This window comes from Falco naumanni, chromosome 3 (assembly GCF_017639655.2).
Source record: "Falco naumanni isolate bFalNau1 chromosome 3, bFalNau1.pat, whole genome shotgun sequence".
Lineage (NCBI taxonomy): Eukaryota > Metazoa > Chordata > Aves > Falconiformes > Falconidae > Falco > Falco naumanni.
This window is the reverse complement of record NC_054056.1, coordinates 121,090,030-121,106,666: the sequence shown is the minus strand read 5'-3', so window position 1 is coordinate 121,106,666 and position 16,637 is coordinate 121,090,030. Positions and strand designations below refer to the sequence as shown.

At 40.4% G+C, this 16,637-nt stretch overlaps 1 protein-coding gene across 1 annotated transcript in view; it reads left to right on the top strand.

The window, feature by feature from the left end:
• Positions 1–16,637, top strand: part of TG (thyroglobulin) — a 164,662-nt gene that overhangs the window by 74,278 nt on the left and 73,747 nt on the right. The window contains exons 36-39 of the mRNA XM_040586695.1: positions 4,819–4,953; positions 6,068–6,232; positions 8,058–8,280; positions 16,205–16,298. Of these exons, the coding sequence (XP_040442629.1) occupies positions 4,819–4,953; positions 6,068–6,232; positions 8,058–8,280; positions 16,205–16,298 (617 nt within the window). The remainder of the gene's footprint in view (positions 1–4,818; positions 4,954–6,067; positions 6,233–8,057; positions 8,281–16,204; positions 16,299–16,637) is intronic.

The window sequence follows — 16,637 nt, the reverse complement described above, 5'->3', positions numbered from 1 at the left end:
CCATGCCCCCATATAGCAGATTGGACCTCTGATGTAGAATTACTTTATCTTTGATCTTAAATTCCATTTTTATTCTGTTTGTAAATATGAGGAATTTAACCTTTTCAAAATGGCTTATTTTAAACCTGGATAAATACCCAGTGCCTTTTTAGTATTCTATTGTTATACTATTTACTATATTTGGCACTAAGGAAGGAGGCAGAGAACTTGCATTTAACATGAACATAGCAGGATTTCTCAGTGCAAAAGGCCCTAAATAACACATTTGTTAGTTTGGGGCATGTTTGTCTGAGGTATGATTATAGATCTTATGCAGCCGTTTTAAGAAAATGACTCATTTTGAATTATTCGCATCTCAGCGGATGGACAAAAATGAGAGGCGACTATATTTAAGAAAGAGTGCATTTTCTGCAGGTCCACTCTGAGCTGATGTTTTGTTGACTTTGGAGGTTGATGGTATACAGACAGGTTAGCAGTCTAGATTGGAAAAAACTGAACGCTAGGAATATGAAGCACTGAGTTCAATCTGTAAGCATGATTTTGGCTTGAGTCAGGGCTATTAAATATGGCTCACAAATTTCAGAAATAAGATCAGAACTTGTCTTTCAAGCATAAATTGGACATACTGAACCCAGAGATCTGATTTATGTGCCTTCTTAATCTCATGTTAACCTTGTCTGATCTATGTATCTCCTCAACTTTATGAGTTTTCTTTTAAATTTAACCAGTTATTTTATTGACTTCTGTATCTCTGTTTCCTTATATCAAATGTCAGGTTTTCCAGCAAACTCAGATCTGACCCCTCTTTGCTTCCATTGAAGTCAGTGATGAAACTATTGTTGACTTTACGAAAAGAATTTTATAATGTCATTGCCTGTGAAAGTGGGAGGCTGAACTCTGTGCCTCCAGGAAATGTATTCCAGTCTTGTGATCTTATGACCTGAGTGGGAACAGTGTAAGGCCAGCATGAACACTTTTGCAAATCCAGTCTTAAACCTTGCCTACCCAAACAAGAACATCTGGAAGAGAGGGGCTCTCTGTATGGGACATCTATAATTTTGCAATAAAAGTTACAGGGCTGGCTGGATTCAGAGTGCTGTAATTGTCCAGTCAAAGCATTTGCCAAAGTGTGGTTTGGAAGGTCAGAGCTAAACCTATATATAAACCAGAAATGTCTTCCAGCCCATCAGGTACACTGTATATTTTCAGTAAAGCAATGCCAGTTTGTAACTGTGAGCCTTGTGAGAGCGGTTCGCAGACGAGGCAAGTTTAGATCAGCCGTGGAAAGTTCTGTTTTGCCCAGGTAATGCAGTGGGTGTGCATGGCTGCAAATGTTGCTGGATCCGCTGTCAGGGGAAGGGAAGAAGGAAATGAGTAATAGCCAGAATCCCTTCTGCAGCTCACTGCTGGCTGGTAGTGCCCACAGTGGTTCCATGGGCAGCTCTGGGTTAAAGGGCTTTGCTCTGTCATTGAAATAAGTATGAGTGTTTCTGCATTTGTCTGCACCTGGGATCAGCTGGGCAGAAGGTCAGAAAAGGAAAACACTGGAAGTCTGAGTATATAAAGCTAATCTGAGATTATGAATGTTTCATCCAAGATTAAGAATTTTTAAAAAGCCCATAGCCCCCAAACCAACCCTGAAAACAACCCTATATGGGTAGCAGAAGGTTGCAAGGGTCACTTCTGTGACCTCTGATTTGGGGCAAAGAATAAACAAAATAAAGTGTGTTTTGGGTGTGAATGTATGACCTATGGATGTTCACATCTTCTAGGCTCTTCTGTGCCCAGCATGGGATGCAGAGTTCTCATTGTGTCTCATATGTATTTAAAATGAATGTTATTAACTTGACTCTATCCCCCATAAAGGGATAAAATAAAAATATTTTAATATAGAAGTAGGAAGTTTAGCTTGTGATCAAATGTAGAACACATTACACATAGCTAATAATGGCAGTGTGCACTCACAAGCTTAATTTGAGCACCTTCAAAAGATTTTAATCACAGTAAGCTGGTAAACCTCGGGGAAATAGATACAGGAGGTGAAATTCAAGTATCAGAAGTGTAAATCTGAGGAATTTATTTTGCTTTTGTGGAATTGTTTTGAATTTCTTTCCTGAGAGAGTAGAATTTAGCTTAGCAAGAATGCTTCTGAATGCTTGACCTGGGGGCAAACGGAGGCATATGGGGATTATGAGACTTGCCCGAGGTCACTCGATGAGTCAGGGAAGCTATGGGAAGAGAGTCAGTCTGGTGAAATAGCTTCCAAAACCACTGATGTACCCAGACTTGTTGACTTACAATGGAGTCCAGACAAAGCTCTTATTTGAAAGAACCAGCTAGTAATTTGAAAATGTGTTTGAACCTAGAAAGATTACTTGTTCCAGTAGTAGGACCTGTTACCAGTACTGTAAATAGTGCAAGATGGCAACATGGCTGTTACGTAAAAACAAAGCTTAAGTCATATTGATTAAAAAAAAAAAAATCTTGTTCACATTTTCAGAAAAAAAATAAATTAAGGAGTAATTGAAAACATGAACTGTCAAGATGTAACCTGTAAAAGTAAGACTTCAGGGATCTAATAGTACGGGCAGATAATTTCTGGACAGGATGTAATGGTTAATTCTCCATCACTTAAGGAGCTGATTTCTATTTTTAAATATCTTTCTAAATAAATGCCACAAACTGTCACCCTAGATGTAGAGGCTGAAATTTTCTAACACAGATCATGCAGCTGGTCATATTAGATAGTTTTAAAATAGAGAGAGCATTGACAATATGAAATGTAGTAATTTCCACATGACTAAACCCACTGTGTTCCTCTAAAATAATTGACTAGTCAGTGCGTAAGGGCCTGTTGCACAAGTCAAGCTGTGGTTGCAGGGTCATTGCTCCCGTTGAATATAGTGCTGATGGTGACTTTGTGATATCAAGTAAGCTTGCAGACTTTAACATATAGCCGTGCAATACCAAATTAAACTTCATTTCTACTTAGCTGGAGACTTTCAGCCTCTGTCTCTTGGAAGAGTTGCTGCCAAATGTAACAGGAATAGAATGATCTCGAGGTGGTTGAAATGGACTCGTTGGACCCAGTGCAGCCTTCTTGCCTCTAGTTCACAGGTGTGGACTAGGACTGGGCTGTTTAGGACGTTGTATGGAGTGCAGTAGGTTGGATCATCTTCATTCCATCAGCCATTTTCTTCAGCAAGGGTGAAGCTAGCGAAGAAGCTAGCAGTAAGACAACAGCTTTGGCAATGGTGGTAGCACATCAGGGTTTTTTCAGTTTTTCCTCTGGGAGATAACTCGTGCTTGAGGTTTACAGTTCCTTGAGAAGGATTTACCTTCTCAAAGACTTTTAGCATCAACATAGAGCTCTGGGTTGTAGCAGTTGCTGTGTGTTGTCATGAATTATTTTGAGTAAAATAATTTTGAAAGCTAATTTAGTCATTTCTATTCCTTGCCTATTTGCTCAAGGAATGATGCAACCAGCCTAGCCTGTAGTCTGTTTTGGGTTCTCGTTAACTCATTAACATAAGAAGTATGTCAACACCAGGATTACCAAGTTGCAGGGAGGGCATGCCACAGCCCTGATTGTATGACACCCAGACCTCAGCTTCAGATTTGATGTTTAGTGATATGGTCATAGCTGTCTTTCTGTGAGGAGGGGAAGAAAGGAAACTTTGGCCATCTTTGCAAGTCATCCATTTCTGAGAAGACTAAAAGACATTTTTAGTGAAATGAACAGTCACAGCTTTCGCATCTGTGGTAAATGAACTCAAGTAACAGGGCAAGATCTGCTCACCAGGAATAGCAAGGCAACAGCTGACTCAGCTCTGTCCTTACCCTGCAATTACATGGAGAGGGTAGCGCTAACCTCCTCTTTAGGATTCGGTGGCCACAGCAGGCTCTTTTGCTTTTAAAACATTTTGAAATTGTTGAAAAGAACTAAAATAATTAAAGGCCCATTCTTTTCCAAGCTGCCTTTTTTGACTTCTGTATGCAAAATTGAGGGCCTGTAGATATTTTTGTCTGTTTGTGCATGAGAAAAGAATGATTATGGCTTTTGTTTTAAATCCACTGAAGCAGAAGAATAATTCTTGATGAATACCAGAGTCAGTATGTAGGTATGCATATATGCTCACACATGTGCATGCATGTCTACATGTATGTATGTGAATATACCTGTTTGTATATCTGTAATTTCTCACCCTAAAGCAGACATCTAAACCAGGATGAAGATACTGTACGGTAAAGCTGCCTGTTCCTCCTGACAGCACAGGGAGTCTGGTGTAATTAACTTAGATGTAGGCACGTCCCTTGCAGGTGACTGAGGTGAAGCCTACATTAGGAAACCAGCTCTTGTTTTAAATATAGGTGTGGATGTCTGCGGAAGGTTCTGGGAGTGCTCAGTCACATGCAGGATCCCCACTTGCTTCCCAAGGAGTTAGGGGTTCTACCTGTTCAGGAACTTCTGTGAGAACATTACGCCCCATGTCCTTTAATGTAATTAGGCCTGTTCAGAAACCTTTTATTTAAATCAGTTGGTTTTACATCCAAACCTGGATGGAGCTGCTCCAGATTTACTTCTTTATTAACTGAATACCTTTGTAAACCTAGTTGCACTGACCTCAAGATGGGACTGGACCCTCTAGTCAATCAGAAGCCTTTGAATATTATATTTCATCTATTCCCAGTTGATGCAAAGGAGAGTGAAAGTCTTTCATTTGGGAACGCCCCAATGCTTTTACTTCTACATTATTTTCCTCTGGCATTTTTACTGATTTGTCTAGTTCAATTTTTTTTTTATGATTCATTTTACAGAGTATTTGGATACATGGCAACCCTTAAACGTGTCCTCTGTTCTCATGGATTCATCCATCTCAGACTTTGAAGTTGCGCAAATTAGTAGAGATATAGCCAATGACTTTTCTACTGCCAGAAACTTTTGTCTATCCGGTAAGAAATGATTAGTCATAGCTTTAAAGAAAATACTGGCTTGTGAGCCTAAAAAATACATGAACAGCTCTTCCCCCACGCCCCCACTGCACCCCCTTCTGACATAGATACACTGTTTTTACTTATTTTTAAAGACTACCCCAGGGTTCCTGAATTTGGGAGAAGGGACCTGAAATAGTTTATTTTTGGAAGATAAAATGGATATAGAATTCCTTACAGTGATGGTGTAAATTTGACACCTCTTGGATCAGAGATCTCTTGCTTCTCCAGGCATTGTACAACTTGGAAAATATTTTAGTGGATAATTAAAAGGATGATGTCATTATTTTCTAAAGAATATTTAAGGGAAGCTCATTGAGTGAGGCAGATAGTAGAGCCATCTGCCATTACCTGTAGCTGTGGTGCGTGAGGGCAGGTTAATCGAGAGCTGGGATAAAGCAGGAGTTGGGCTGTAGTAACAACAAAGGAAACTGCCTTAATCAATACCCTGAGTAGACAGCAAAGAGTCCTTTAACTTCACATGACTGGCAAATTCTCAGTGCCACAGAGTAGTAGAAATCAGGAAAAGTTCCCACCTACTGCAGAAGATGGTCCGTGGAGTGGTCCTCCTTTTTGCCGTAGATGGTCCTCACCTCATGAAGGTGAGCAGTGTAACTTACTGCTTTTTCCTTTTGCTGTGACTCTTTGAAGGAGCTCTTCTAAAGTGAAAGTGTTGGATATCCAGCTCTGAGTACAAACTGGGATGAGCGAGAGGATTGCTTTTCTTATTCTGAAACCTTTCCTTGGGGCTCCCTGAGGGCTGTTTCAATTCAGCTGATGTCCTCAGTGCTTTATTAAAAGATGTTTTTCTTCTCCTAAAAACCTGTGATACCAGTTCTCTTGCCGTGTTGCTCCATTTTAAAGCAAATATAGCCTTTTGTCCTTTGGCTATTTTGGAGAATGTTTTAGGAATCTGAAGACATTTATGTCCCATTATTCTGCTTTAGACCTACTTCATATCCTTGTTGCTTGACCTGTTGTAAACTTTTTCTTTGAAGTATCTTACAACAATGCCATAAAACCACTTTAAGAATACATTTTTATCTGCTCTTTTTCTTCATGTTTCACCTCACAGCTTGTTCAAAGAACCAGTCATGTACGATGGTTACACTGGAAATCCTGCCTTCAGCAGTAAGATGCCTTTTCTACCCTGATACACAGATATGCACGCACGGCCTGCAAGGGCACAGCTGCCGGGTTTTATTGAAAGAGCCAGCTACATATATTTATAGGAGAAAAGGTAAGAGCAAGCTAAGGCTGTGGAAGAAGGAACTCAACTGTGCTGGCCTGGGCACAATTCTTGTGAAATCCTCACTAGACTTAAAGCAACATGGATATCTTCTAGACAATTGTCCATTGCTGTTTCACTGGAGTTACAGCCAAATGAGATGGGAAAATATCCACAAATACTTTTTATAAAAATGCAGGAAATCAGTATTGGCATCTAATGTTGAAGTAGGTATAATAAAGAAAGTCTAGTCTATGAAAGATTTTTTCAGAAATGCAGAATGGTAAAACCAAACAAAAACTAGTAATGAAAGTCCATGTCCTTCCTGTTCGTCTGCAGATGTTTCTGTATGTTTTTCCTTTTAAACTCTGAGAATAACACAGAGAGTGCTGAAATCCCACTGTCACTTGAAAGTCTTAAGGAGCATCTCTGGAGAAAACAAACAAATGAACAAAATCAACCAAACCAAAACCCCTAAACCAAGATGAACTAGTATTTTAAACAAGTGAAAATTATTTAAGAGAAATAGAAGTTGTGTAGACAGGTAAAAAAATTCTATTGTTTGGCTGTGTACTTATTTGTAACTGTAGGTTTTGTGGTTTTTTTTCCCCTTGATTTTAAAAAAAACAATGCTTTTTTTTTCATGTAATACTAGTTATTTCTTTTACTTGAAGAAATTATAAACCAGGTAACAATAAGTGGGAAAGGAAGTAATATTTTATTTTCTTTTCACTGAAATTTCTGTGAAGAATTGACAAATCAATGAGAACCTCCTAGGTTCAAACTCAATGAGAAAAAAAGGGGTTTATGGATGTCAACTGAGGCAGAATCACAAACTGAGTCATAAAAGCTAGACTAAAGTGTTTGCCTATTTCTGTACAGGTTTGGGTTTAGTCACATGACTTAAAATTTGGTTCCTGACTATCAAATACACTGGTTTAGGAAAGAAGTAGTATGAGGTATCACTTTGTTCTGGTTTTGTATTATTGAAAAAGGTATTATTGAAAAGCCTCTTCTTTGCATAGCCAATGATTCAGATAATCCTTACATTAAAAAAAAAAAAAAAATAATTGGATCAAACTATAACCCCTTAATATTTCATAATTTTCTGCAAGTAAAAAATAAATTCAGATAGCAATTACGTTTGATCTAAAATGTAGATACTAGCATAAGTTCTATGGAAAAAAATGGCAGTATTCACAACAGAGTGTGAGGCGAGCAAGGGTGATGAAGGCTCTCTGGTACCCTGCACTTGCATTCCCTTCTCTGGCGTGTTACGTGACTGACTTGGTGAGCACTTGCACTGGTGTTTCCCACTCCAAGAACAGCAGTACCTGCACAGGACTGCAGGGAGTCTGGAAATGGGTTATGCTCATTGCCTTCTGTTGAAGCTCTTCTGAATCACATACTGCAACAGGTACTGGAAAGGGAAGTACAAGTCTTTCCTGGTAAGAGCCCAGACCAATGAGCTGTGTGGTTATCTTTCCTCTCTCTGACTTGCCATAAATGTTTAAAGGTTTAACGTTGTGCTTTTTAGACCTGGGCGAGGGAAGTCTGAAAATCTCTTTTTGTAGAAATGCTTGGATTTGTATTCTAATGGGATGTCTGATGTGGAAGAGTAGGGGTTTGAAAAGTTAAATGTTCATATCCAGTAGGTAACATCTAGCATAGTATGAATTATTTAATAGGGAGAGAATAACACAAATTATCTCTGTTCCATTTAAAGTGAATTAGACACTTCACAGTTTAAAATTAAGGGGAATGGGATTAATTTTAATTCCTAAAATGGTACTAACTTGAAAAAGCAAATTATTTTTTCTCTGTACCCCCCCAATAGATTTATTCCTGCCCATTTCTGAATCAGATTTAACCCCATCTGTGTACATCCCATCCCATGGAGATCTGATGGGCAAATCCCAGGTGATACATATTGGCTCAGAGTGGAGAAATATCAGCCAGTTCCTGGGGATCCCGTACGCTGCACCCCCCCTGGCAGACAGGCGCTTCAGTCCTCCAGAGCCGTTTGCTTGGGTGGAAGCCTGGAATGCTACTGTGGCTCGGTAAGAAACCCCTCTGATCATCTGCAGAAGTGCTAGTCCATCCAGGAGTGTGAAAGTAGCTGGAGTGATGGCCACAATATTCATGTCCTTTCTTGCAAAAGAACCTATAGGGTACAGATTAATACAAGTTTGGGACTTTGTTCAGCAAAATGAATAATTTCTCCATCTATATGTTAATGCACGCAAGCACCTCAAGAAAAAAGGCAGATTCCTGTACATTGCCTTGAATGCATGCATAATTCCACACTGACAGACTGCTGTCAATCCATTTTCATCCTGAGTATTTATATAGGGATTTATAATATTTATACAGATAAATTTTGCTCAGGCTGAGCCATAAATTTGTAGAATATTTAATCAAACAGGGGTACTTGAATGCTAATGTAACCAGAAGCTGTGGGGGTCTCATAGAAGTTCTCTGCCTAGGCTGAAGGACCTAGAGACTCTTCTCTGTCCAAAAACTATTAAAAACCAAATACTTGTTGAATGCCTTGGACAGAAGTACAGAAGTTATACATGTTTTAGGTAATGCCTTAAGAGGAAATGAGCGCTAGGAACTGTATAAGCAGATGTGCTAAATTTCTCTTAAGTCCCTATGTCTAATGTTTCCCATTGGCTGGCCCTGGCTCTCCAGGGCTGTACAGACATCACTGTTGGTGAGTTTAGGCTGGAGGCACACTACGGACATAGGCTTTTTGTGCATGTTCGTTTCATTTAGTCTTATAATATGAGTCTTAATTTTGTTGCATTGTGGAACTGAAATGACAAATCATGAATGTCTATTTCTTAAAGAAAAGAGGGTTTGGGTGATACTACTTAGTATATCTGTGATGTGCAACATGTTAGGACAGTGAATTTCTTTAAAAAACCCAGCAACCCACAATGAATAGAAAAGCAGCAACAACAAGAAACAAGATATGAGCACGGAGTGTTTTTTACAAGGTCTTTCTCCCAGTGCATCCCTGCTCCACATAACAGAAAGCAAACTACAGCACACACAAAACTCATCTGAGCGAGCCATGCTGCACAGGTACGTAGGAAGGTGATACAGGAGAGCTGGTACCTGATTGTGTTCCTATCAATAAAAAGCAGACTGTTTTGTGGCGGGCATGAGAAGCTGCAGAAAATAAAAAAAAGAATGATAGAAACAAGAAACAGAAGACTGAAGGTGCAGAACAGTCAAAGGGAGGGGGTCTGGTGGAACGACTTGGTGAACTTTCTGCAGAGGAAGTTGAAGAAATCAGGGCTGTGAGTTGAGGTTTTAACAACACAAGAGCTTCCAAGGCAGCTAATATGGACCTGAGGTCTACAGAGATCCTGTGTTATTGTTGCATTAAAGGGGATGGAAAATACCACAATCAGTCCAGTCACGTTTAATAAGTATATTAAGCTACCACAGGTCTGGATGCACTGATAGCAGTCTGCACTGCCAGCCCAGTCGTGCTCATGAGCTAGCACAGCCACACTCTGAGGTTTGGTTGCCTTCAATGAGAAACTGCAATGACCAGCTGCTTAACGGTGCAGTTTTATTTGTGCAACAGATAGACAAGTTCTTTTGATTGCCGGTGACAGTGACTGTCTGCAAAAAAGGCACATGCAAATAAAATGTTATAAAGTGTAAAATGCACGGAAGAGTTAGAAACAATACAGCCTGGCTACAAATATTAAAAAGTAACTCTGTAGAGATATTTCTAAGTCTCTGGAAGAAGCACTTGGTTTCAGTCTCACCCAAGGGGTCCCAAGCAAGGCTCAGCCCATCGGCCGGTCCCAGGAGTCCGTCTTGGTGGTGTCTTCCCCCTTCTCCTCTCATTCATTCACTTCTTATGCTTCTCTTTACTCTCAGGTGGAGCCTGAGTGACTCTAGTCATACATTCCTTTATTATGATTGGTGCAAAGTTCTCTTGCTTTCATTTAAAGATACAGTTCATTTTAAATTTACTGCACATGCTCCCCAAGTGGGGGATTCACTCTCTTCAGGGAAGGGGGGCATTTGAGTTGGAGGTCACGATCTCCCACTACCACAATTATTTTACCCTAGCATCTTTGAATTTTGTCTCTTCAGCAGTTTGTTTTCTTTAAGCAGTTAGCACGTCCTCATCAGAAGGCTCTTTATTTACGTTCTTGTTGAGCTCATCTACCTTGAAGTGCTGAATGGGCCACGTTTCCGACCTTCTCTCACAGATAATGAAGCTCCTGCTTGGTCTTTATCACAGTTGTTGGCCCAGCAATGGACACCACCTCATATATTTTCCATTTGGCAGCCGTTATGCAGCTTATCAGCTGTATGGTACCATCAGGTTCTCAGTTCTGCAGGGAGCACAGCAGAGCCTGGCTGTGGTGCCTCCACTCCCACTCCACTCCCACTCCACCCTCCACTGCTCCTCTAGGATAGCAGGTTGTGTGGTTTAGGGAACTGTGGTTGATGTAGATTCCATGCATGCCAACCATCCTGAAGGTGATAGCTCTATTTTACTCTAAAAAATCTTTCTGTAATACTATACTTGTGTTAGGACCCATTTTTTCTCTAATTCCCCCCTCAAGGTGATTTTCCCACATAATCCACCCCATGACTATTGTCACTCAAGCTTCACATGAGGGCATTTAGGGGTTAATGTTACATGGAGTATCAAGAGCATATACATTGGGAGTGTCAAATGCGTGCCTGTTCAGTAGAGATAGTACATAGGATAATTGTTTCATCATGCTCCAGATTTTCACATATATCACCAAGACAAAAAGTAAAAGAGTTAGTATCAATAGCAACAGGAGCTAAATAATTGCCAATAATGCTAGTAAAGTTACAAACACAAAGATTCAAATAATCATTAATATCCATCACTATATCATTTATGAAAAGAACGCTACAAGAAGATCTCATGCAAACACACCCTTTCCCAATATATACAAGCACCATTTCAGGATATTCATCAGATGCATTTCAAAATGACAAATGTTTTGCTCTGTATCAAGACAAATATCTTGGGCTTTGATGGTATTACTTCCACAAGTGAATCCTTGTTGTTTTCGCACAATGCATGTGTTAACATCAACAGTTTGACATTTATTCCCATTTCGTTGGGCCCATGCTCTGTGCTCCAGTGGATGGAGTACAGTTCCATTGAGGTTCAATCCTAACGCAATGACTGGGTATATGGTATATACTGAGGTATTGCATATGGTCAGAACAAAGGCTGTGGCTGTATTGCTGATGAGACTGAACAAATACCACCAGGATTGGAATTCCTTTTCAAATTCAATTGCATTATCCCAAATTACCTTTTGAATTTCAGTGGGCAAGGTGCCCTCTTCACCTTCCCTTATGATTGCAGCCGTCCTCGACTGTGTCCACAATTGAGCTTGGATACAACTAAGAGCCAAAGAAACATTACTTTGGATTTCTCCAAATGCATCTACCATCAGTTGGTGGTCCTTTTGATCAATTCCCTCCCATTAAGGCAATATGTCTGATAAAAGCCATTATTTGCTAAAGCCAAAAGGGAAATTCGTACAGGATGGTTCAATTTGTTCAAATCACTGGTTACTGCAACCAGTTCGCTCATTAATACTTCTGAGTCTATGCTATTTAGAACTCCCAATCCTGTTCCCAAAATACCAGTCACATCCCTTTTTGTTCACTTCGGGGGGGGTGGGGGGGTGGGGGGTGAGTTTGCATGTGCAGTCATGCCTACCATCCTGCATAAGAGGTCTTTCGGAATGGTGCACATGCTGGTTGGATCACAGAAACGTTATGGATTAAGTAGGGGCCATTGTTAAGGGTACAAGCAGACAATTCAATAGGTGGCTGAGCTGTTGGAGGTTGCATCCTAATGAAATGATGTCGCCTTTAGTTCCTTTTAGAAATGGGATATGTTGATTCTTACTATAATTTGTGATGGTCCATTCTTCCCTGTGAAAAGTGATGTTGTGCAGTGCTACTGCAGACATTTAGGTTAGGCACAGGTACATTTAGAAGTATATATTCTTCTGTTTATGGCCACCCCATTGTACACAAATTCCCCAATTTGCGTTCTACAACCAGGAAATCAAATAATAGCTCTACACCCTGTTTTCCCCATGAGCAAATTGCAAGTTTCTCCAGACATTGTTTGGAGTGCTAACATTTCAGAAAATTCATGGTTGTCTCAGGTGACTTTAATTCCCATTTAACAGCAAGATTCAGATTGGCCTTACTTTTGGTTGGTATCCCAACACTTCCAGTATATTTACATAAGCTTGGGCCCATGGCCATTCTGTGTTCTCTTGATTATAAATCAAGGGGGATTGTGTTGTCAAGGTGAGAGATAATAACACAAATCTGTATGTCATTTTCAAAATTTAGGGTTGCAAATAATCATACACATTAGAAAACATGTTACAGCTAAAATTAGAGACAATATTACATTCAAGTTCAACACAGGCTAATCCTTCCATCCATGTGTAGTTCGTGCCCACGGGCTGTTCATTTGGGGGTTTTGGCAAGACAAAAGATGGGAAATGCTTGGTTGAAAATGCAACCGGCAGAATTATTTAAAATGAGGGTAAAATACGATGAGTGTTGATTCAATGCATTTTTTCAAGTCTGCTACTGCCCCGTTGATCCCTGAGTTTGCTGCTGCTGCCAAGGGTATTTTCCAGAGAGCCAATACATCGGTGGTATCTGCTGGGTAGGATGGCTCACTGCCCTCCCCAGGGATACAAGTCTTTTGCCGGGGATTCCATCAAATCAATCAAGTCCTGTCTTGGTGCATAGGGTAAACGCTCACTTCGAGACAGTCTTTTTCTGAGATTGTGAAAAGACACCAGTTTTCTCTTTTCCCTTATTTCCTTTATTTTTCTTTACTGCAGTTAAAGATTGAACTAATTTACAGAGGGCATCCTTAGAAGCACCATGTAACCAGAACTGGGAGACTCCCAGTTCCTGAGCTTGATGTTGTAGGTCACTTCGTTCCTTGTCATATCTGGGTCTTTCCTTTGACCCTTCACCTCATTTGGGCTGTGAAGTGTTGATGGACTTGTCATGGATGTTCTGGTAGCCTTTCTGTGGGTGACTTTATGGTCCAGCTCATGAGACACCTGTATTCAACTATTTCTTGTGCAAGCTCATCCCATGCAAGGTTGTTATTCTGCTGACCCCGTCCATGACCACGAGCACCATCTCTCTTGGATTGCAGGCATTTTTGAATGTCTGCAACATGTATCATAAGACTTTCCAGGAGTCCACAAAGGAAAGGGGTTAGTCTCACTGGATCAACAGGGGATTGCATTGGAGATTTCCCTGTAGGATCTCACTCGTAGATTGCCTGTATGCACGCTGCTTTCTGCACTGATGTAGTTAACCCAGAGAGACTGCTAGTTTCAATTACCAGCAGTTCTCCTCTCTCCTGAGGATTTATGCCTCCTGCCCAGTAGGCAGCCCATGCAGTTAGAGAGTAATTGTGGTCTCCTGGTGTAACAGTGAAAAACACTCCTGGATCCCAGGGACCTCTTGCTTCCTCCTCACTCAACAACACCCGATCTCCTCCTGTAAGAGAAATGTGCCACATATACTCAACTTCAGATTCACCTAACTTCCTTGAATATTTCTCTTGAAATTTTAATAATTCATCATGTGTCCAGGGGACTGTATGCATTGTGACAGTTATCCTTCCAGTCATGGCTGGCCATGCAGTCCTGTTTATTTCCTGGCACGGAGAGTGGTCCTCGTGTGGTTAATGATGCACTACTTGAGCCAGATGATCTGACCAAGAGTTTACATGATTAAGGAAATTATAGATTTTTGCAAGAGAGCTGGGAGGATGATACCCTGCAGCCTGAAGTGAATCACCACCTGCTTTGGTGAAACACACCCTGAGGCTACAGGTTTAGAGACTCGTCAGCTATTTGAACCCTCCCTTACTCAGGCTTTGTCTCCAGTTTTCAAGCAAAGCTTGAGATTATCTGAGTGAAAAGAGATGTGGTGGTGTCTTGGGGAGCTGAAAGATCATCTAACCTTTAGTGGTCTCATCCTTCAGGTTGCAGCTGAGTTGTGGAGGTGTTAACAGCATAACCACAGTAGCCACACAGCCCTGTGTACATTGGAGGGGTCTGGTGGGACGTGGCTTTTTGTCTCCTCAGGTGCACAGTGATGTTAGGTTAGCACACAGCCCATCAGCACTTGTGTCTGCAGCCACAGCATGGTGCCTGCTAGGACTTGGGTGAGACCCGTCTGCCTCTGTGGTCTCTCTTTGAAGATCTGGTGTTGCGATGAGCAGCCTGGCTGAGATTTTCAAAGCAACTTAGGGACCTTAGGTAACCTGCTCCTATCTTTTGAATTCTCAGTGCTTCCTTAGGCCAATGAGGAACTTGGCCGTTGTCTTCTATTATATATTTAAGGCTAAAAAAATAATTCCTTGAGATTACCACTGTGGAAGTGCACTTGGAAAACCTAAGGGACCTCACTGTCTATGTGCACAGAAAGTGTTGACAACTATATTTTTTAGGACTCTATATTGGTGTTGCATGATATTAGTATATAAGAAATTCACATTAATACAGTGCTATTACTGATGGAAAAGAAATCTTTATTTATCAGCCTGGATAAAAGACTTTTTTTAAAAAAAAAACACCACAAAACAAACCAACCCAACCAAAAAACACTCCAGTTTTTGGTCCAGCTGCTGGAGGAGCTGTGGACTTGCTTCAGCAGGTGGCAGCCTTTCCCTGGAGTCGATCCTGGCATGAGGAGATCCTGGGAGTTGGAGGTGTTGGGAGTCTTGAGGAGTTGCTAAAAAAATAGCCATGAGCACAGGTGATGATTCGTGCTTTCCACAGGGAAAGCTGTGTGGTGAATAGCCTTAGATCTGCTGTCCTGGCCAGGTTCCTACCTGGGAATTTGTGTTTTGTCTGCCTAAAATGGCTTCAGCAGTTTTGGTTGGAGATGACGTGCTTCACTGTCAGTGTGAAAGCTGTTGAGTGATATCACCATCCTAGGAACCTTCCTTACGGAAAGATTTTATACAATTGCATTAAAGCTGGTCCTTGTCTTTGTAGTTTTCTATTAAATTCTTCACATGTTCAGTGTGAACGATAATTTAGAAATATTTCTCTGAGATATTACTGTCTTTTCCATATCCTCTTTTGGCTTTTTCCCTAATAAGTTGTCATATTTTTCCATAACTCATGATGTGATATAAATATAGCTGTGATGTAGAAGGAAATGGCTTTAACGTAATTTATATCTGAACTGCAAAAATCATCCACCTGATTCTTGTTGTGGAGAGAGCTTGAGCATATGTGTTACATACAGACGATGGCCAGAAAATTATTTTCTATATGTGGCTGGCTGCTGAATTCCTGTTGAAAGGTTACTTTTAACATTGCATGGCACTGTTAATGGTCTGCTACAGTGCTTAGAGCAAAGAGATTTAAAAAAATGCATTAAAATTTTAAAATTACCATTTTTTTTACCACAGACCATTAGAAATTAAAATAAATATAAATAAATGTAGGCCACAGACTATTAGAAATTAAAATAAATAACTGGCATTTCAGCAAAAGAGTGTATGACATAGCTGTGCAGGCAATCGTGGGGGGAGACCTGTGCCTGAGACCCCCAGTCCTGCTTCCCTTACATCTGGTGCTAATTTTGTGCAGTTTATGTGAGTTTTCTGAAGGCTTATTTTAAAGTTCTGTTCTTTTTAAAATGAGGCTGGTTTGCTGAGGGAAGGATTCTAGACATGAAAATACAATGTATTATTATTTGTGTGTGTGTGTATACAAACCCGGTATATGTTACCAAGGTATGGGTGAGCATAGTTTTAAATGTGGTTGAGATCTACAGATTTAAAGATTTTATAAACATAATACATCAAAATATAAGGAAATAGCAACAGTGTAAAAGGAGTACAAGTCTTTTTATTGTAATTTTCTCAATCTGTGTCTTTAGGGCAGCTTGTTGGCAGCCAGGAGATGGAGAGGCCCCGTCACACTTTGTCAGTGAAGACTGCCTATATCTGAATGTCTTTGTTCCTGCCACCACTGTAAGTAAGAGATGAGATGAATTTTTTTGTAGCTGAGCACTGTCTCTTTTCAAAGTACTTTAAAGTGCCATGAATGATTGTTTTTCACTTGTTGTTCACCAAGCCCTGCAAGGTTAAATTAGATACTCTGTTGTTTTCACTGGTGCAAGAGTATTCCCTATAGGCTTTCAGTGAGCTGTTTGGGTAACTAGGAGGGTAGCAAATTAAAAAGCTAGAGAGACAATAGAGGGAGAGAAAGAGGGAAACAAAAAAACAAGAAGGAAGTGGCAGCAAAGGACAAATTAAAGACAGAAATGGCAAGGTGCCTGAAATGAGGCTGGCTGTGCAGGAGATGGTAAT